Raw genomic sequence first — 23632 nt, 5'->3', positions numbered from 1 at the left:
TAGGTGCAATGCTGCTTAGTTCATCGCCGCTCGCAGGACGTCTCCATGCGATCCTGACAGCCTGTGCAGGTAAGATGATTCCGCTGGGTCGGACATGGCTCTGTGTTTTTGTTATCTTCCTTGAAACTTGGGCCAGGTACTGATTGATTTCTTGATTAGTTGTCTGCTGCTTTTGCTTGTATTATGGTACTTTTTATACCATAACATACCATACCACAATATACAACAGCAGGCCATACCATACAATGACTGTTCATACCATCCTGTACAATACCAAACCATACCATAACATATTTACCATGCCATACTATAATACTGTACAATAACAGGGTGTACCAAGTCCTCAAGCCTCCCTCACCTCCCCTTACCTCAACCCATCCTTGAACCCTTATGGTATTATATGGTTTGTTATTGTATAATATGCTGTGTTATGGCCCAGTATTGTACAGTATGGTATATGTCCTGGACTGTTGTATAGTGCATTATGGTATGATGATAGTATGGTGTGTTACCGAAGTATACAATCTATGAACTGCTAACAACACACCTACCTGCATTAGGCTAGTGCTGATGTAACCAGTTAGGACAATTTAAAAACATGTATCTTACGTTGATTTGTCCAAACTGGGTAGGAAGGAACCACTACAAATAATTTGACTGAAAGGAAGACAAGTATTAAACAAACGCACCCTTAGTGAATGCTGCAATACATATATTAAAATGTAACAAATTGTGTTGCTCTGCAGCTAAGAAAAGACTGGACGCAGTAAGGCTTATTAGCAAGAGAAATACTGAAAAATCTGGAAGGCAAACAATGAGAGAGGGAAGTGGCAGGCCCAAGATGAAAACACGAAAAGGCATAAAAGTAGCTAAAAACTACAGAGTTGCTCAGAAGTATGTAAACAATATACACACAATACACTAATTCACTATATATATATATATATATATATATAAATAATATATATATATATATATATATATATATATATATAATATATGTATGTATGTATTTTCAGTCAGTCTGATAACTTGGGGGTCCTTCAAGGCTCCATCATTTTCCCGATCTTCTTCAAATGGTAAATAGAACTAATAGGCCATGTCCTAGCCATTGCTAGACTTGCTGACATGAAAACGGTGTCCAAAACATTTATTAACATGAACACCTAAATCTCTGAATCATTTAGAGTGTTGCTCTAAAATCAGCCTCTGTTTAAACAAACTCCAAGTATCTCTGAGCCTTGTCACTGTTGTACAAAAGCCAAATCCCTGGCGTTCCTTTCCCCTGGCTTCCTCATTTTATCCAGTTACCCCATTCCTGTTGGAAATGAAGCAATCAGTCACTGCTTTTAAAAAAAAACAATTTAGAGAGAAAATCCTACCAGTCCCCTACCCCACTGCCACAGGTCTTAAAAAAGAAACTTTATTGCTCAACTGCCCTAACCAAGGGCCTAATTTGTGACAGAGTAACCCCCATCTGCCAAACTCTAAATCGGGCCCTAATTCCAGAGGCGGCTAGACTTTCATGGCTGTAGTAGCCACATTTATATATTTTTTCCATATTACTGCATTTGAGAATACCTACACTGGATTTCCATGTGTTTCCGATTTTCAACTTGTACTCCTCTGTATCACCTTTACAGTGTTGTACCAATTCCATCAAATCTACTGAAGTTAGTAAGATTGTCAGTTCTCTCACAATAAGGCTGTTTGAATCCATTGGTAAACCTTTGTAATCTGCTACTCTACAAATGATCGGAATTTAGCCCAGCGCCTAGGCTCGTGGGTTATGGCCAGAACTGCCAAAGTGTTCATTCAAGGAAAGGAGTATGACAATGTTACTCCTCTTGAATTTCGTACAGGCTTTTTAAGACAGTACACATGCTCTGTTCCCTCTCAAGATGTAAGATTTTGAAATAATAACGTTATTTGATGAAGAAGGTGACTCATGTTACTCTCTTAAATAATCCACTGTTTTAGACGCAAGCACTACTTGTAGACATTATTTCGGTTATACTTATCAGTGCTTCATATCAGCATGCGCTTGCAGAATAAAACCCTTTAATTGAACAGTTACCTACAGTATTGCATTATCAGCTTAAAATAAAATTGAACAGACTTCCTGGCCAGGCTTTAGTGGGTGGGCAGCACGTCCTTGTAGAAATGAAAACAAACTCTTTTTTATGTAGAGGGTGAACAGTAGTAACAGGAAGTTACAGTTTTGTGTCGCTGCCAAAGATATATCTTAAGAAATTATCAGTTCACCGCTAACTCTCCAGCTGGCACTAATCTTTGTTTGAATAAGCTAACAAGAGACTCGGTTCGTTGCCAAGTTTAACAAATTTCCTTCATGGAACTTTCCTGACCAGGAATCCAAGGTTACTTGCACATGTGAAAATTCATTGAAACTACCTTCATCCCTTATCTGGATGCAGTTTCCGTCCATGAAAGGACTCGTCACTGATTGTGCATCTTCATAAATTCAGCACCAAATATGTGATCCTCTTAATGAACCAGTCATTATAATGGTGTGATATGTCGATAATAGCAGTAATGAAATATAGATCAGAATAAATAAATATTTGTGTTACCAACGTATTTTCTCTCTTCCCTGCAGTTGCTGCGACTGTCTTGTGAACATTTGCAGAAGAAAGAAAGAACTCAAGGCTCGCACGGTGTGGCTCGGCTATCCTGAAAAATGTGAAGAGAAATATCCAAGAAATGCAATCAAAAATCAGAAATACAATACATTTACTTTTGTACCTGGGGTAAGGCTTAGGTTTTGCCACAACTAAAGGCAAATCTTTAAAATACCAGTTGATGATTTATTAAGGGTGATATCTATTTTACACATGTATTGCCTTGTCAAACTGTATTTTAACATGTTCTGTTTGCATTCCTGGTCATGTGTTCTGGTTTCTTATGAAATTCTGCATACAGTGCACTGCAGCTTAGACGCACCCCTAATTGTAGGGAAAAAGGCAAAACATATAACCAAGGCAATAAAGACATGGCCTTTCTAGGAGTTGGGCCAAAATATGAAACACATTTTCCTTGCGCCACTGCTATACGGAAGACGTTGTTGAATTAATTAGGGCAGTGAAGACTTTCATTTTTCTAGTCCTTGCTTTGGCTCTTGGTAATTTGCCTTCTGCTGGTGGAGACTGGTTTTCTGTTATTTTAGTGACTACGAATGCAAAGGTATCTACATCTGTATTGTGTTCTTTTAAAAACGGATATATGAATGCATTGTAAGTGTTGTATTGTAATTTATTGCATTACATTGTGGGATTTGTATTGCACCTCATACCCTTGACAAGACAAGACACCTGAGCAGTTCCTTACAGAGTAATACCAGACCATTCCGTTTGTTGTGCAGTTACCAGAGTGTGAGATTATAAAGTTTTATATGTGGGATACCTTTTGGTGTTGTGGATTAGGTTTGGCTTTGTGCTCCAAAACTTGCTGCTCTGTACTTATGGCTGGTGTTCAGACTTTTCCTGAAGGATTAGGAATGTCTTCAACGTGAGTCAGAACTAGTAGTTCTTCCTCAAGCTGCATCCAGGCTGGTAGATAAGAGCTCCACAACAGACAGCTTACTAGCTTAAATTCTTCGATTGTAATAATATTGGGAAATTTGGAAAGTGGAATGCTATGTAGTCAAGACACCTGCATGCCAGCAGGTATGTGGGACCTGTGTGATTTAGAGCTTTGTATTCAGCCCTTTCTGAAGACCTTCCTCGTGTAGCTACATACCCTACTGCATACATGATCATTAAATTTGTGGATTGCAAGGCTCATATCGCAACCACATATGTTTGCTTTCTTCTACCATATTCTTGACTGTCTTATTAACAGTCTACTCTCACACTATTTTATTTTATATAGATCTTATCTATAATAATGGCAGCATACTTTGTCATGTCCAGTTGAAGCTTGGTGTTTAAAACCAAGAAGCAATCTAAATTCTTACAGGGCAGTCTCGCTACAATATTTTATTTCCTGCCATCAACTCTAGTCTTTGTTGTAATAGTGCTCCTCAAAAGTCATTCTACAAGAAATCCCAGGAGACTGGTAAGAGCCCTCAGTCTTTCTGGAAAATATTGTTATTTGTTCAAAAGTGTTTGTACTGTTACCTGTGCCTGTGTACTGTAGGCTCCCTGTATTTCAGCCAGCTTGGCCTTTATAAACTGCTGTGTTGTACCCGTGACTGTTTGAAATTTCACTCCATGTTTGTGGCAAAAAACAGCATGAAACCAACTGCCAACACCCGACCCTTTTTTTTTTTTTTTAAAAGGCTGTATAGACCTCAGTGGCAAACCCAAGTGTGTTGAGGAGATTGCTTAATCTGTTTCTGTAATTTAAATTGTGTTTAGAAAGTATATACATCACTTGTTTTCACCTTGAAAAAGCCAAATATCTGAGTGTGCGACAATCAGTATTTCAGTGCTTTTCAATCTCTTCCTTGCCTGGAAAGTAGACTCTGCTAGCTTGGAAGTGTGGATTCTGCCTGTCTGTATCCAAGGAGATTGTGAATAGAGCAGCAGCTCCCCCCTCCCCTCCAGAGGGGCTTGGGCTTCAGTTAGCTTGGCCTTTATATAAGTTTCTATTGTTTGTTTCATATGTTGTTGTGATTGGTTGCTGGGATTAGCATTTCTATTGGTTTATGGATTGGGGTCAGGGTTCTGAATGGTATTGGGGTTGGGATTCCTATTGATTCATGGTTTTAGGGTTAGTGTTGTGATTGGTATGGGGTTGAGATTCCTATTGGTTCATGGTTTTAGGATTAGTGTTGTGATTGGTATTGGGGTTGAGATTCCTACTGGATTGTGGTTTTAGGGTTGGTATTGTGACTGGTTGTCAGGACTAGGGGTGTTATTGGGTAATAAAGCTAGGTCTCCTGTTGGCTCTAGGGTTTGGGGTTACAAATCTGGTTGGTTAGGATTAGGTTTCTATTGGCTAATAGGGCTATTTAAGCCTAGGTGTTGGGTGTCGAGGTTAAGGGGAGAGAGGAAAAGGGAATTTACCTGTTCGGGCCGGGTCCGGCCTAGGGCAAGAGATGCTGCCCAATTTTCCATTACCAGAAAGGACCCTTTTATCTACACATCCTCCAGCATCCAGACACAATATCAGCAAAGACATCCAACTCATGCACCACAAACTGACCTCATGCAAATTGCAATGTCTCATCAGCCAGCACAAAACCCCACATACTACACCAATAAACATATCCACCACAACTACAACATTGACAACTTCATTCTCACACCAAACACTACTCTGTCCATTTCCACTAACACATCCTGCCATTGCCCACACAACACAAAACCACATCATACATTACTTTCAGCTATCCAGATACACACTCCCTGTGTCGCATAGGTTCTCATTATCCTAATGAGACTATGGATTTGGGCAGCAGGATTACCTGTACTGTGGGTGACTGAGTCCGATCCCGCACCATGTGACACCTGTCGGCCTAATCCGGGTTTGTTCTGGCTAACTAGAAGTGCCTCATCTTCACCCAAGAGCAGGGATGATTGGAGCAACCGGGCGCATGACATACATGACTCCTAAGGAGAATCAGATCTCATCCGTTTCTCTCAGTTACATTAGTCTCACATATGCAAGGGCAATCAGAGGCAGAGTATAGTTCAAAAGGTTTTATTGAAGTGACTGTATCTTAAGATAATAAAGCTCGAATTGCAATAATTAGGACGATGAAGCACAATAGGATTAAAATTGTGACAAGGAGAGTTAAACACAAGAATAACACTACCTGCTGCTGGGGGGGGGTATGACAGATTCTATCATGCAGGCTTTTCTAGGGGGTCACAGGGGATGGCTATTTTATTGCACCGTTCTTTATCCATGGTGGTGACTACCTCTCGGACCCGCAGGACCAGTACATGGTGATCTCCGGGCTGGTGGGAGGGCGCCCCATCAACATCCTTAGCGTTTATGCCCCCTGGGAGCGCTACAGAGTTTTCTTATGACCCTTAGGGACGTATTGGCGGGGCTTCCCTCGGGACTGACTATTTTGGGAGGAGACTTCAACTCGGTGCTGAACCCAGAGCTAGATATTATGGGACCTTTGTCCTCGAATCAAGGTGGCAGAGCGTCAGGGTCGCTTAATTGGGTGGGGGGGTCTCAATCTCTGCAATGTCTGGTGAACATGGCATCCCCGTTTGTGGTAGTACACCCACACATCAGCAGTGCACCACACCCACGCCAGAATAGACCTCTTTCTTGTTCCGGCCCTCGAGGTGCCTCGGGTCACGGGCTGGAAATGCTCCCACACAGGGTCTCAGACCATGTGCTGCTCTTCAATTGGATGACGTTGATGCGAGTTGACGCCCGATGTGTCGGCTTAACGCCTGGCTTCTTCAGGATAGCGACTACGCTCAGGCTATAGGAGACTGCCTGTCAGAATATTTCTCTATTAACCTCGGTTCAGTGTTCTCCCTGGGTACACAACCTGGAGCTGCCTTTAAGGCTTCCCTTCGGGGACACACCAAATACCTTCTTTGCGTGCGGGAGCGGGCACAGAGTTAGGCGGTGTCAGTGTTAGAGGCCCAAGCGGTGCATCTGGAGGGCCGACTTGCGGAGGCTGAAAGTGAAGTAATTACGAGGCAGCTCATCCTGACTCGACAGGAGATTAGGCACGCTACTCGTGAGATGGCGAAGCACGTGGGGCAGGCTTCCGTGGCTCGGGTTTATGAGTGGGGAGACAAAAACGGCAAGCTTCTGCACTGGCTAGCGACTGGCCCGATGACCCGGAGGATCGTTCCGTAGGTCATTGACGAGTCGGGCGGTCTCAAGATCAACTTGCGAGATTGCGCAGAGCTTTGCCACCTATTATGCGAGATTGTATGAGGAGCGCCCCAGACCCCTGGCGGAGAGGGATGATCCCCTGTTGTATGAGGTATCCTTTACGAAGATTTGGGTGGCTGACAGGCAGGGCTTGGACGAGCCTGTAGATGTTGAGGAAATCGGAGCCGCCATCTCTGTGTTAGCGGCGGGCAAGACTCCAGGTCCTGGCGGGTTCCTGGCTGAGCTCTATAGTACGTTTCAAGACGTGCTTACCCCTCACCTGCTAGCCATGTTTGAGGAGGCAGAAAAGACTGGGGGATTCCGCTGGGGCTCGACCAGGCAACTATTGTAGTAATTCCCAAGACGAAGCCTCGATTGCGGAGCTGCTCAGAGTATCGACCCATCTCACTCCTTAACACAGAGATTAAGATTTTTTCCACAGTTCTGGCGGCCAGGTTGGGAAAAGTGTTGCCCTCACTAATACACTTGGAACAGTGTGGTTTTATGCCGAATAGGAGTACTAGGCACTGTATCAAACGGCTGCACGTGGCTCTGGCTAACGGGGCCCTCTTGGCCCTCACTGGCACTCCTTCTCGTGGATTTCGAGAAGGTGTTCGATACGGTGGACTGGTCCTATCTCCGGGGGGTGCTGGAGAGGGCCGGGTTTGGCCTGCGATCTCGGGCGTTGGTGAAGCTCCTCTACTCTAACCCTACAGCAACAGTGCGGGTGAATGGGGTGGTGTCAGATTCGTTCCCCATCTGGAGGGGTGTCATCAGGGCTGCCCTCTCTCTCCGCTTTTGTTCGCACTAGCGATGGAGTTGTTGACGAGGCTGATAAGGGAGGATCCTTTGATTGATGGGTGGGCCTGGCCCACTGGGCAGGAAGATCGCATTGCGTTGTACGCAGACGACGTACTGGTGCTATTGGCAAATCCAGCTAGCAGCGGGCCTCGTGTGTTGCAGCTCTTAGGCCTGTTCGCAGAGGCGTCGGGTCTGGTAGTAAATCCCGGTAAGTCTCTTCTGGTCCCACTGAGCCCGGCCAGGGATAGCTACGATTGGCAGCAGAATATCACCCTCCGCCATAATAGCCTCCGGTACCTTGGGATGCATGTAGCACTCTTGCCTGAGTTGGTCTGGTCCCTCAGTGTGGTACCCTTGACTCGGAGAGTCAGTGAGGACCTCCAGCGCTGGCAGTCGCTCCCCCTCAACATTCTGGGTCGAATTGCGCTATATGAAATGATGGTGGTTCCTCGACTCCTCTATGTGCTTCAAAATATTCCGTACTATATTCCTAGGAAGTGGTTTAGTGAGATGGAGGCGGTGGCGCGGCGGGCCGCCCGCGATTGTAAAGTGGTGTTGTGGGGTGGACTGGTGTGCTCAGCAGAAGAAGGTGGTCTATGAAGCACGAGGGTGCCCAGCCAAATACACACAGGTGTGGGGGATTTGGGATGGGGCAAGAAGCCTGGTTTTACCATAAGGGGGGTGTGTGCAATCTGACTAGTGGGGCGGTGGTTCTTGTGTGCGCATTAGTGGGTCATGCGTTGGATGTACATGGTGCATTATTTTACCTGTGCTGATTGTACCAGTGACCTATTGGCCCGCTAAGCCGTTCTGTATAAAACTAATAAAAATGGTTTATCAAAAAAAAGAATAACACTACCATGTTGTCACCAAGTTTTTTTTGTGATAGTTCCTACCTAAGCTATGTTAGAGCACAGCATGTTAAGCTCTAATTCTACCCTTCAGTTTTCCCATGGGAAGACATCGCCCCTCATACCTGAGCAAGAGACCTGTAGTCTACATAAGCAGCTGTAGCGAATCGATCAGCAATCAGCATACAGTTGTGGTCATCTGGCTGGAATCTCCCTCTAACGTACATGGGTCAAAGTAGTGTCAAAAGATACCAGGGCACACCAGTGTAGTCCAACAAAGTTAATCCAAGTGATAGAGTAAGTCCAAAGACGAGTTATTAAAGTTGATAGAAGTTTATTCTTCTCAAGAAATGATAAATCCAACATACAGCTGACACGTGTTTCATCATATTGACTTTCTCATAATTATTCCCCTACAAGATGGTGACCATTTTCTTTTCCTCACTTCTCACTGGCTAGTCCACTTTCTATTGCTCCTATTGCACATAAACAGCACACCCACTCACGCACATTGCAGATACGACCGCCCTACTCTACACGGCACAGGACACTGTTGATCAGGTGAGCGTGCTGACCAGACAGAGGAACAGGGGCAACATGTTCACTCTGTCTTGCTTGGCAATTCATGCCGATGTCTAACGCTTTCACATAACCTATCGCCGAATTGTCTCGGGGATAGTGACTAACAGCTGAGAATGTTTTTTTTAGAAAAAATAAGCATTTCTGAACTTGGTAATAATGCCCTTACGGCATGGACAAAAAAATCAATGTTATTTCCTTTAACTCTTGCTCCTACTGACTATATTGCAATTGCAATAGTATTTATATAGCACTTACCACCCCTGACGAGGCGTCGAAGTGCTTTTCGGCGAGTAGCACGCTACTCCAGAACCTAACAAGAATTAGTGATGGATTAGTGTAGGGAAATATGAGTAAAGTTTTTGTATTATTACGAGTTAAATCGAGCCACGGATATGAGAGTTTGTTAGTTAGACTGACAGGAGTAATGGAGGGGTGGAGGAGGAAAGAATCAAGAGGTGTTAATTGGGAGTGTATGGTATTAGGATTTAGGCTTGGGATGAGTAAAGGAGGATGGAGGAGGGGAGAGTCAGCGGAAGTGGTTAGGGAGATCATAGTAGCAGGGTGAGATAAATGAGGGTGAATTTAGTAGGGTTGTTTGGGAGGTCATGGTAGTAAAGTGAGGTTTGGTGAGTTAGATGTGGGAGCGGAGGGAAGAGCTTAGGCAGAGTTATTTAGGAGATGAAAGTAGTAGAATGGATTTGGGATGAGTTAGAGTGGGAATGGAGGATAAATTGATAGAGACATGACGTATGGTGATGGATAGATAAGGGTGATATAAGATGAGAGCAGGGATTCATAGGTATCTAGAATAACAACCCAGTCAGGAGCCATGCAGTGACCCACGAACATGCCAAGCACAGAACAACATACACACACACATCCATACATATGTGTGTATATATATATATGTATATATATATTACACACACACACACACATACACACATGAATACACACAAATATGCACACATATATGTACATACATATTTAAAACCATGAGTAAATATACTTAAGCAGGTTTAAAGAGAGTGTGTGTAGTTTATAGTTATGACATAGTAGCAATACATGTTTTCTAAAGAACTATACATAACTAGAATATACACATAATCAGAAAAGATATTTATCAACATAGGCATATGCAGTCCATAGTTGTTTGAATATGGTGGTTATGAAGGAAAGAACCAACTCTTATGTGATTGAAGACAGTTTTGTCAGGCACTGAGGGGGAGTTAATGCTTGTTTGATTGCTGTTATTTAAAACCTAATAAAATGTGTTTTTTTTTTTTAAATGAAGCTTTATAGGCTGCAGGCATGTAAGGCTGCCAAACTAACCCAGAGACTTAAAGGAATCCCAGCCCTCCAGCCTCATCATGCCCTGTCCGTGGCAGTTGCACCAGTTTTATTTTATTTTAAAAAAAAAGATTTTATGGAGACATGGTAGGAATTTTGATAGCTTCTGTATATGGCATTTCTTATTGATAACCAGGTGTTGCCAGCTGGGGCAACAGTGCCGTTACGGCGCGGTTCATTACAAATTGAACATCCTAGCGTAATCCATTTCATTTCTATCATCTACTACATGTTATAGCTCGTCAGATATGCGATAATTGATTCTTATCTATATTCACCACTTTTATAATAATATACTCACCTAATGACAATACACTCTACATTGCCATTACTTTGTCTCAATATTTACAATGCTTGGATCTCTCAATTTACTCATTCAAGTATGTTTCAGGCTTATCATGGCCATTTTCTACAGACGCATGTATTGAAAGACAACAGAGAATCCATTCGGATCTAGAACATACTGAATGCTTAAGACTTCTTAGTTATTTCTCTCCATTCCAACTGGGGGAACACATATCTCCCAATACTTCTGGATACTATTTTCAAGAATACTTTTTGGGTAGGTTTAACATCTCTTTAGTGATTTTAATACTGTTTCTCTGCCATCATGGTGCCACTGTAATCACAACACGGGTTCTACTATATGCACATTCAATGATCCAATCACAGTGAACATGTGCTTTGCATGCCTTTTTTTCTCTGGTCTCCGCCTTACACGTAAGCTGTGCATTATCATCCACATCTTATAGGGATATTAGCTAGTTTATTAGATGGCATGATCACCCAGGAAAGTTTCATTTTTCCAACGTTTGATAATATATGATGATAGCTCCCTGTTACCATCTGTAATGTTCTTATTGTCATCGGTTTCCTTGCTTATTTGATCTTCAGCCTTGAGAAAGTCAATATGACGAAACACGTGTCGGCTGTATGTTGGATTTATCATTTCTTGAGAAGAATAAACTTCTGTCAACTTTAAAAACGGGTCTTTGGACGTTGAAATTTACTCTATCACTTGGATGAACTTTGTTGGACTACACCGGTGTGCCCTGGTATCTTTTGACAGTTTTCAATCCTGATTGGCCTTCCATTCAGCAATTGCAACACCCGTGATGGTTGGTTGTTACAGCAGGTTGGCACCTACGTCATTTATTTCTATAGGACTTAGGAATTCCCCCAGAAGAAAACATATATATTGGATTGGATGTGCAAACTCTATAGCATTACCCATCTTGTTTGTTGTATTGTATGGGTCAAAGTAGTGTTTTTATAATAAAAGAGCTGATGTTCCAAAAAAGGGTCCCCACGTAAGAGTGTGTATATTTCTGTGAACATTGGAGACAAAGCTTACCACTTTTGCCGACAACTTATCTTACTGCAGCCTTGAGAAAAGCACAGAGTGAAAGAACGCAGTGCTGACCTAGGCAAAGAACAGATAGATAGAGCGAATAAAACAAGACCGCAAATGTGGCTAATGGTAAAATAATAAAACAAAGCTGAATAAAATATATCTAGGCTAAAGTGCACAGCGGCAGGTCTAATTTGCTAAAATAACATGTACAATTGTAGCTCAAATGGTTACACACCTGTTCATACAAACCAATAGGTCTATCCTCTATTTGATCCTGCCAGACCACCTTTTATCACAACAATACCTAAACCCAGCCTTCTAACACACCATCCACAAACATCGTCCCCCCCTTCACTAATTTCACACAACCATATAATCCACAGACCACTCCACTACAGGACTATTGTGACCCTCAAACAGTTATCACTACTAACAACACGTGCTACAAGCTCAACATATACTCTCGCCCTTCTCCAAAACAAAACAACACTACCACAAACAAACATTTTCTGAACTGCCTGCTCACAAATGCTCAATCGCTCTAAAAAAAAAACAAGCACCACATCTACGACCTGCTAACTAACACATAACCTGAGTTACTATTCATAACAGAATCATGGGTGGGAGATGACATGGCCCCAGTGTTGCATGAAGCCGTTCCTCCAGTCTGTCAAACCATCACACAAAACGGTATAGACAAGAGAGGAGGTGTCCCAAACCAACAAACACAGCAGACTCATTAAATGCGCACCTGTCCTTATATATTCCCAGCTAGGTCCTGGGCAAAATATTATATTACTCTCTGTTGTCACCTCAACAAAACACATGCTGCTAAGGTGTAAACCTTATTTTTTTTTTTAAAGAGGGAAAAAACACATTAAAAAAATATAATGGTGGTGCACTACTTTTCCAAATAAACAAATTTTATATTGAAGAGTCCAATCCTTTTGTAGTAAAAATGTGATGAATCTTCTCTTTATTTTCTTCCACTTTTTCTCAATAACATATAAAATTGTGGTAACAACAGCCAACACGTTTCGTCCTTCAACAAAGGACTTCTTCAGGGCTGTAACATAACACATAACACACAATGAAAGTACAAACAACAATGGACAAATATCCATGTATTACATAATTAAAAAGCAAAACATGTCTACACATATGGGAAAACATAGATATAAACTGCTATAAACAGTTATACAAACAGACAAATATAAACATAACAGCAAGAGAGACTGACAGGGGGGGGTTCTACAAGAGATCATTAATATAGAAAACAGATAACTTATAATCTCAGAGAATACCTAATATAATCAGCTAACAAATGGATTCATATATATAGAAAGTGACCTATGTATAAACAATGTATGTGAGTCCCATAAGTGCCAAATTGGACATACCTAATCCATTTCTGACTGGTTTGGTATTTTATGTATGTCCTCATACCCTTGGAGTCAACAGTAACACATCTAATATGAGAGGAAAACAACACCTACTTAACAATTTTGGGAATTTTACTATACAAAAGTATTGATACAACAAAATGGAATCTACTAATCCCAATGGTAAGTGCCAAATACAATCTAAAACAGTTTGATCGAAATTGCACTCTCATTCTCCATATAAATATAAAATCACAAATCTGCAAACATGATATAATCATTAGAATCAACCTCTATCAGCTTGAGACCCAGTTGTACAAAGAGTTTCAAACAAGTCCATAAACAATACAAAACGGCATCCACACATATAAACAACAAGAGTACCTTCTCAGATCTCCCAGATCGTCAGGACCAATACATGAACTCCTGTTATTAGCAGAATTTCATAGTTGCCCTAATTCATGGATCAGCGCAATAAGCGACAAGCAAACCAAATCTCACATGGGCAGCGCGGTTTTAAATATACCGCCGATTTCGGCGTCCTCAGGTGCAGACGCTTAGGATGCGATCCGTCCCAACCCGGAAGCAAAGTCCTGTAAGTCGGAAGATGTGCCACGTCAGTATAAGTAATGAATACGGTGGCCATCTTAAAGCATGTACAAAGCATAAATGTCCCGCAGTGTACAAACAAATTCCGAACTTCATTAAATTCAAAACCCAGTATTGCTTCCCACAAGTACTCATGTACTTTACAGTAAAATGCAAAAAAGCACCTTCTAGACATTTAGAACGCGAGCCGTCCCGACCCAGAAAGGAAATACCGTTAGTCAAAGGACATACCTCATCGATATTAGTAATAAATACGGCGACCATCTTAAGGCATGCATAAAGCATAAAAATTCCGAAGTAGACAAATTTAGATCATTTTTCATTGAAGTCAAGCCCTGTGCTGCTTCCCACCAGTACTCATGTACTTTACAGTTAAATACAAGGAAAAACCTACTAGATATTAATCAATTCATACAGTAAGCCAGATGGTCAATGAGAACCACAGTGGCCATCTTAAAGTGTCTAGGAACAGAAATTTCTCTAGATATACTAACCAATCCAATTAAGATAATTGTTTATCACTTAAGATCATACGATGAAATTATTCTACAGTTCCACATATTCCTTTCAATACAGCCATACACACATCCACTGAGTATCAGAAACCTCAAATATTGAAACAAGAAGCAGAACGTGCCTATCTTCTGAAATATCACTTCTTCACGGCAGCGCACCGATCAGGGCAGCCCCTTAGAATGTACCAATGTGTGATAATTTTCCGCCAGACAGCAATTATTAGCTTTTATTACTAAAGGTACTACGTGCTAATTACCAGTGACATCACACATATTAGTGTCAATTGTTCTGGTTTTTAGTCCAGATGTATAATACAACAAGGACCTCTGAATGGAAAAATGACTTCAATACCAATCAAATAGACCATTAAGCACCACAGCTTCGTGGCAACAATATTCACCCAAAGTTCCAATTTGTTAAAATAAAGCCAGCTAGATCATTGCTGCAAACTGCCCATATTAATATACATCAAATAAATTGTGTACACAATAAACAATATCAAATTATAAGAACTAATGGAATTCATTGTCTGTATTATGGCCCATTTCAACCGCTCGCAGGCGGCAAATCCATGCTGCCTCTTTCTGGCGTAGAGTTAACTCTCTGTTTCCTCCTCTCTGGTGAGGGGGTACATACCCCACCCCCTGAAACCAGATGCGCGCATCCTCAGCGTGGAATAACATAATGTGAGATGTTAATGGATACCTAGTATCTTGATTTTTTTATGGCACGTACATGTTCCTGTATTCTTTATTTCATGGGCCTTACAGTACTCCCCACAGACTAGCTTTTATGTTCAGATAAGCAATAAATCTCAGACAATATTTCCATTCAAGGTTGTGAGGCCCTCCTCACCAGATGCAACCTACACCAACTTCCTCCTGTAACTCTCTCCTTCTTTACAGACCTCCACCTAACAATTCAACATTCCCAGACACTTTTCTAGATACAGTCTCAAACCTTATAACACTATACTCACACCTATGCATTCTTGGGGATCTAAATATTTGGTTTGACAAATCCAATATGCCCCATGCAAAAGCTATCACCACTGGCCTAGTCACATTGAACCTACATCAGATTGTACACAATCCCACACACATCGCTGGACACATCCTAGATGTCATTTTTGCAAAGCCTGAACTAGTTACCGTTCAAAGCATTGCATGGTCAGACCACCATTTCATAACTTTCTGACATAAAACACCACAAATCAACAAACCCCATATCACCTTACATACATGCATCTATCAACCATGGAGCAAACTCAATTTTGAAGACTTTGAAACACAAATAACAGACAAAACAGATCTAAACACAATTAATTATGTTCCAAAACAGTGAGTGGCTACAAGAACTTTTGATATCCTAATAACCCTCAGAAAAACTAAACACGACCAAAAAAAACAACACCTTGGAGAAACACAGAACTTAAAAAGATAAAGCAACAAATCAGAAGGTTGCAACGGAACTGGCTCAAAACAAACAACATTCAAGACAAACTTAATCGACACAAACTTCACAAAATATACAAATCATCAATCAAAAAAGCTAAAAACAAAAGTTACTACTCAGACAGACTTCTAAATGCTAAATCTGCAACTAAAGAATTTGATAAAATTCTCATTGATTTTCAAAAACCTAAATGCGTGTAAGGAAGTCATCCCACTACTCAAGATTTCACAAACAAACTAGAAACACATTACATAACCAAGGCAGACACATTGGACTTCTATTTAAAACAGAAGAAAACAATCAGCACCAACCCGTTTCTTAAAATTTCCTCCAAGAGTAAATCATCCCAGCATACAAATGTCACAAGGTGAATTTATAGATTTGGTCAAAACAAGCAGGCCTTCTGGCTGCCCTTCTGGCCCTTGTCCACCACACATCTCCAAGAACATTCTTCTATGTACATCTGCTGCCACACCTGTAACAAGAATCATCAATAACTGTAACTACAGGAACTTTTCCTGAAGACCTGAAAAAGGCATACATACGTCTGTTATTAAAGAAAACAAACCTATACCTGCATGACCCCAACAACCACAGACCAATTACAAATGGACCTTTTCTGGGCAAACTGATAGAAGGAGCAGTATTTGCCCAGATGTCACAATTCATTATAGACAACTCCATACTTTCAGGCTACCAAACTTAATTCCGACGAGGACCTGAATTGGCACTTATAGCAATCTGGTTTGATCTTAAAAACACAGTTCACCACAGTGGAGTTGCTGCACTACTTCTCTTGAACCCCTTAGCTGTCTTTGATACTGTTGACCATGACACCCTAATTCAAAGACTCCACAAAGCCGGCATAGACTGGATTACATCCTAGCTTCAAAATCGAATCAGTATTATCTATTCTCCCCCATTCTCATCCAAGCCCTACCTCACAAAAGCAGGGATCCTCCAAGGATCAATCATCTCACCTATGCTTTTCAACATCTACATGATGTCATTACTACACTGATCAATGATTTTCAGCTCACTTGCTACAACTATGCAGATGACACACAAATGCCCCAAAGACTTTAAAAACTCACAAATATTCAGTTGCCTCAGAGCCATTGATCAGTGGATGACTTGGAGCCATCTCAAACTGAATGCTTCCAAAATAGAAATACTCAGATGTGGCGATTGGAAAAATTACGACCCATTAGGCGCCTGGCCTGACAATCTGGAACCACCTCCTCATGTATCCAAGGAAGTTAAAAACCTTGGAATTACCATGGACTCCAAGTTAACAGTGAATGCCCAGGTGGACAAATTAGCACACTCATGCTTCATCACCTTTAAGACTGTGAGATGCATCTTCCCCCACCTTGGATTTCCACACAAGGTGCAGGCTACTATCTCTCTTGTACTATCCAAACTGGATTATGCCCATGGCATCTACTATGGATCATATCTATTATGAAAAAACTACAACGTATTCAGAACTCATCTGCCAGGATACTATTACATGTAAAGCCACAAGCCCACATTTCCCCTGCCTTGAGAGCACTACACTGGTTACCTGTTGCCAGAAGATCCACCGTCACACTGCTTTGTATCAGCCACAACACTCCACATGGAACAGGACCACTTTTCATCAGAAATAAAATAACCAAATACATTCATCAAAGAAACCTCCGCTCAAGATTGGCAACCCGCCTTAAAACAACATCATACAAGAAAAAGACAATAGGTGGGTACATCCGTCTCTGTTCAAGCAGCCAAACTATGGAATGTATTACCCCCAAATACAAGATCCACAGATAAATATCTTGTCTTCAGAAGACTACTCAAGAGTTGGCTCTTTCCTTCATAACCACCATATTCAAACAGCAGTGGACTGCATGTGCCTGTGTTGATAAATATTTATAATCTGATTATGTGTATATTCTAGATATGTATAGGTCTTAAGAAATATGTATAGTTACTATTTAATAATAATAAATTATACACATACTATTTAAGCCTGTTTAACAAATGTATATTTACTCATGGTTTATATAAATAAATATATATATATAATGTGTGTGTATATCCATATATGTGTGTGTGTGTATACATATATATGTATATATTATTCTATGCTTAACATGTTCATAGGTCATTGCATAGCTCCTAGATAAGTTGTTAAATTAGATACTTGTGAATCCCTGCTTTCTTTTTTATATCACATTGAGCAAATGTTAACTGTTTAACAGCAAACATTTCGCTATTGAATAACTGAGAAAAGATAAATGAATGTGAGAAAAGTACACCTATTAATTAACATCAAATATTACAAATCTTGAAATTCTGTGTTTATCCAATACCACTTTACTTCTCATATTATTATGACTATTATTATATTCTTTGCACATATATCCCCTTAGTATGTATTTGCATATCTGTTTATTACTCTAGTCCTACTGTACTAGAGAAAAAATAAATAAAAATAAATAAAATAAAATCTATTAATACAATTAAAAAAAAAAAATTAAATTAAATATATATATACAATTATAAATAAAAAAATATGATAAATGTTACTTTCTTGTAAGTTTTACTCTGTCTCCACTTCACCCTATGTGTCTATCAATCTATCCTCCATCCCCACTCTGACTCATTCCAAACCCATTCTACTACTTTCATCTCCAAAATAACCTTCCTCTACCGCATCTAGCTCACCCCAAACCTCACTTTACTACTATGATCTCCCAAAATACCCTACTAAATTCTCCCTCATTTATTTCACCTTTGACTGATCCAAAACCCCTCCTGATACTATGATCTCCCTAACCACAGACTCCTCCCTCCTCCATCTCTCCTTTACTCATCCCAAGTTTCAACCTATTACTCTAAACTCCCAATTAACACTTCTGGATTCTTCCCTCCTCCATCACTCCATTACTCCAGTCAATCCAGCTAACAAACTCACATAACCTCTGTTCAAATTAACTCATCCTAATACTAATTCATATTTCCCTATACTAATCCACCACTAAATCCTCTTGGATTCAGAAGTAGCTTGCTACTTGCCGAAAAGCACTTTGACGCCTCGTCAGGGGTAGTAAGCGCTAAATAAATACAATTACAATTTCTCCAAAAACAAAACTTCTCATACTTCCTGTTGCTCTCACCCTATTTGCAGTAGTCTCCCTGTTTTGTCCAGTCACCTTGATAGGCTTAGGTAAATATACATTATTTCTTTATGAAAATATTAGGCAACTGTTGAGGGCTAATGGTGTTTTGTAGCATTAGTTACAACCTGGATCCTTCAAACCCCAAATTATAAGATAAAATACTTCTGATACGATGTGGTGTAGTAAGCCTTTAAGTCTGAAGCTCCTAAGTCAACTATCTCGTAGGTGGTAAAAAGGTGGCTAGCAATGGTCCTTGTATGCCCATTCCCCAAAAACAACTTCTTTAGCAGATTACTGGGTATCTTTCGGAAATCCCCTGAGATAAATCTGTATGTATCTGTTTGACATAGTAAGCATTATCATTTTTTAGATAAATCACTTCTGATAATGTTCTGGATATGCTTTGAGGAACCGATTGACTTCCCAAGTTTGGAATACAGACTGCACACATTTTGTACAGAAATGCTGCCCAGTTTGAAGCTGTATATGACATACTGATATCCAGAGCATTCCTGTGATACCATTGTATGGATTCCATCCAACCTCCAAGTTGCAGGGGCATGCAGAGTATATCAAGTTGATGTCATTGAATTAATCTGAATCCATATTTCTACCCTTTGATCTTCTCTGAGTTTGAGTATATGTGGAAACACAAGTTCAGTCTTAAGGATTTCACAAAAAACACATTCATACGTGTCACATATGCAGAGCAATACCTCTTTACATAAATATTTCTCTTAACAGATAAGTTGAGGCTCAGTCATCAGGACATAGGTGAACGTGAACAGTCCTTCATGGTTCTCCACTACAAAGCTTTTCCCTGAAAAATCTTTAGTGTTAATTCCAGCAAGTGCATTAGCAGTCAAGACTGTCATCCTTTTGATGAAGACTAGACCAGAGCGTAATTTGTAGAAGACGTCCATTTTACAGCACTATTCTACACTTATGATACTTTTAAAGTGCTAAGATTAGCATTGGCTAGACCTCAGTACAAATGTATTCAGACTCAATGACAATTCCAGGAGTGAGGCTAAATTGTTCTTATCTAGTTTAGAGATAACATTATCCATCTGGCAGTCTAATAGCTTAACATGCCCCTTAACTTTAACTTCAGTCATTCACGGTAATCTGTGTGACATTTTGTCTGATTCTTAGCTGTCATCAAAATGTCCTTCATTTATCTGGCCTTGTAGTTTACATTAAGGAGGTGTGTCATAGGTACATCTCGGTAAAACTGAACTGCCAGCTTACGCAGGCCAGGTGTCTTACCGCGTTCTAAACATCAACTCTGCATCAAGAAATAGAACCTCCATACCTTCCCTGACCATCATAACATTCCCTTCCTCATATTTCTGGAAGTTGTGTAAGGTTCAAGGAGAGGACGTGCTGAACGAGGCAAACCATGTAATGCTGCTAACAGACGACTAGTCCCACATAAAGAGTCGAGATCTGTGTTGGATTTTACTATATATGTTTTTATCCGAATATGTATTATTCCTAGGGAGGCGGTCAGTATTGTTCATCACATGCATTTCCTAGCTTCAGACTTGCATAAACCTCACCTATACCTGTGAGTCATGCTCAGAAGTATACTAATAGAGACCATTTCACTCTTACGGTGCTTAAATCCTTGGTGAATTCCAAATTTAGCAGAGGATTTTTTAAAGTTTTTGCTAGTGTCACCTTTTTGGATGAATACATTTTTATTGTGTTTTCAAATTTATGGCCATGAGCCACTCCATGAACTCCCACTCAGACTCTCCACACCTTGTCCCCCCACCATCTCCTCGAGCCCCCTCCTCCCACCCCTGTTCCACAATGTCCAAGATATGTTGACAGATGCCAGGATGTCACTGGGACCTAGTATCTCATAGCTCAAGTCGGCCATGGTGGTCTTTCATTACTCGTAAGGATCCATAGTAGTCATAACATTTTGAGCGCTCAAGAATTGTAAAGGCCTGCAATCATTTTGCTCATGTAACTTATCTAAAGTCCCATTTGCAGCAGTTCAGCAGCGACTCCCATTGTTTCCTAAAGTCCTTCCATTCCTCCCTCACCCCCCTACTAGTTCACTTAACTACATTTATCAGTAAGAAGACAGAATAAGCATTTGTAATGCAATGGGTCTCTCTTTTGCTCGAGTTAGAGCTATTAGCGTTGTAAATTCCTAACGGGGCTTTTCTTGTCACATAAATTGAAAATGAAAACTAAAATAGTTGACATAACTGAGCAAATTCAAAGCGCCACGGATACCGTGAGCATAAGCGCCAAGGAGAGACACAAAAGTAAACAAGCATTTCAAATGCAACGGGTCTCACGTTTGCTCATGTTAGAGCTGATCGCGTTGTAAACTCCTAACCCGACTTTTCACCTATCGGGTAAAAGTGCATTTATGTACATAACCCGAAAAAGTGAAATTAACTATGTAAAGCGCTCGACTTCTGTCTAGCGAGATCGCGCTCGTAAATTAGAGAAAAAGAAGTCCACGAGCCCGATGGAAAACAGCGAGCCTCGCATGTTTTCTGTACTTGGTCGCTGCGCTCGAGGAGGGCTAGCCACCGGAAAAGGGATGACGTATGCGTGCCTTCGACTAATGAAAGCAAGCAGATTTTATTAGGCAAGCCCACGAACCAATAAAAAACACTGATGTGAAGTTGACAGGGCTCCGAGCCCTTTTCTAAATACTAAAGCGTCTCGCTGCGATATGCATGCGCGAGCGCATGCAACGCAGGCTCGACCCTAAAAAGAAGTTGGCTCGCAGTCAAACGTATCTGCAATCTTGCAATTATCCATGTAACAGGGTCAGTGTACTAGGTGGTAACAAAACTGCTCCGAGGAGGGACAACGGTAAAGCATTTACCAGTGATAACAAAGGAGTTTGAAAGACAAGCCCATGAACGAGTGAAAGTGATGGGCGTGCGAAGCCTGTGATTAAAAGCCCACAGATAGATTAGAACATGTCAGCGCTCGACCTAAAAACGTGTGCGACCCTAAACTGAAATCTAAACGCTTCTGTGGTCCTTCCTACAAGTATTTAAGAAAACTCATTGTTCTTCTGATTTAGCTTAAATTGGAGCTGTCCTAATTTTGTGTCTGATGTTTCCTAGCATTTTTAGTTATGTTCATTGTGGAAAGTGTTAGGTTGTGCAAACTGGTGCTACTTAACTGTAAATAGAAATACGTGTTTTTTTCTTGTTCTGTTTGCAATGACCTTGCTCACTTCCACAATGAGATGCTATATTCTTTTAATTCTCATTTAAATAATCATGCTGTCTTTATTTCAGTATCGATTTGCTCTGTATGTCCAATAGTTGGCAACATCTTGAAATGTAATATGCACCTTTATTAAAACGCACAAAAACGAATGGCTCCATAATTAAAAGACTGATCTTTTGTCGAGGTGATAAAATGTCAACTGTCTTTTAGGCAGATAAATATTCTCATCTTTATTGAACCAGGCCACTGTTTTCTCATTTAGTTTAAATTATTAAATACAGAGAGATTGGTTAAGCAGCGTACATTTTCCTAAAGGTCACAAAGTTCATTAAGTGTACAGTAAACCATTGATTGTTGTGATTACAAATCTGCAGTGCAGCACAATAGGCTTGGTGTAGATTCCTTACACCCACAGGAAGTCATATTCTGGCTGTATTTCATTGATAGTTTGTGTTGTGTGTCGGTGAAAGCTGCACAGAAGGCGAAATTCAAAATTAAATCAGAAAAAGTACCATCTGCCAACATGTTATGCTTTTACACATTAATTTGTTGACATATTGAGAAATGACTTAGCGGGCCTGTTATGTAAAGCTCTTGTGAGTACTTGCGTCCTAGTTCCGACTCGAGTTTCTCGCACCCATCTGTCTCTCTTTCCCTTCCCACCACTCTTTTTCTCCGTCCTCCTCACTTCGAGAAGGGGACAGTGAGAGACTAGGGAAGTTGGTCCTTGGGGATCACTGTGCTCTTCCCTAATCCCATGTTTAGCGCTCGATAGGCAGCACTCCTTGATTAGTAGAAACATGAATTTCTGTGCAATTTGTGAACTTTAAATGTTTTAGGATTTAAAGAAAGAGAGCAGGCAGCACCCAGAAACTTCCCTTCACGACTGCCAGGGGCGGCTTTAAGACGGGTGGTGCCCTGTGCGACATTTAATTTTGGCGCCCCCTTTCCCCCATGACCTTCTCTTCGGTTTCACTCACTACCACCCGGCCAATGTGCCCCTTATCTCTCCATCGCTTCCCTTTCACATACATTCATGTGTTTTAAAGCACTTGTAAAAAGGCTGGCTTTCCTAATCCACTCACCTATCCACATAAAATATAGGGGCATATTTAAGAGCCCCTAGCGCCATTCTAGCGCCACATTAGCGTAATTTTTTTTACGTTAATGTGGCGTTAGAAGGCCAAAAATGCTGTGCCATATTTACAAAGTGGGGCAATGTATGCATTGCGCCACTTTGTATCCCTTTGCTTTATATTATGCCTGCACCAGGCATAATGTATACAAAGGTGGCATTCCCCCATTGGGAGGGTGGGGGGGCAAAAAAATGGCGTAAAGAAATCTGACAGATTCCTTGCGCCATTTTTTTCTGACACTTTTAACACCTGCTCGGAGCAGGTGTTAAAAGGAGACTTCTGTTGGTTACAATGGGCCTCTGGGTGCTTTGCTAGATTAGTGTCCAAATTTTTGATGCTAATCCTGCAAAGCGCCGGACTAGCATAAACAATTCTGACGCTAGTCCCCTCACTACTGCTATGG

General features: G+C 40.9%; 1 protein-coding gene across 2 annotated transcripts in view; it reads left to right on the top strand.

Annotated features, from left to right (window-relative positions):
* The window catches only part of ATP9B (ATPase phospholipid transporting 9B (putative)), a 2250419-nt gene that overhangs the window by 422351 nt on the left and 1804436 nt on the right, over positions 1-23632 (top strand). For both annotated transcript variants that reach the window (XM_069219789.1, XM_069219790.1), the window contains exon 3: positions 2618-2768. In XM_069219789.1, coding sequence (XP_069075890.1) covers positions 2618-2768 — 151 coding nt within the window. The remainder of the gene's footprint in view (positions 1-2617; positions 2769-23632) is intronic.

This window comes from Pleurodeles waltl, chromosome 2_2 (genome assembly GCF_031143425.1).
Source record: "Pleurodeles waltl isolate 20211129_DDA chromosome 2_2, aPleWal1.hap1.20221129, whole genome shotgun sequence".
In the NCBI taxonomy this organism is placed as follows: domain Eukaryota; kingdom Metazoa; phylum Chordata; class Amphibia; order Caudata; family Salamandridae; genus Pleurodeles; species Pleurodeles waltl.
This window is presented reverse-complemented; position numbering and strand designations above follow the sequence as displayed.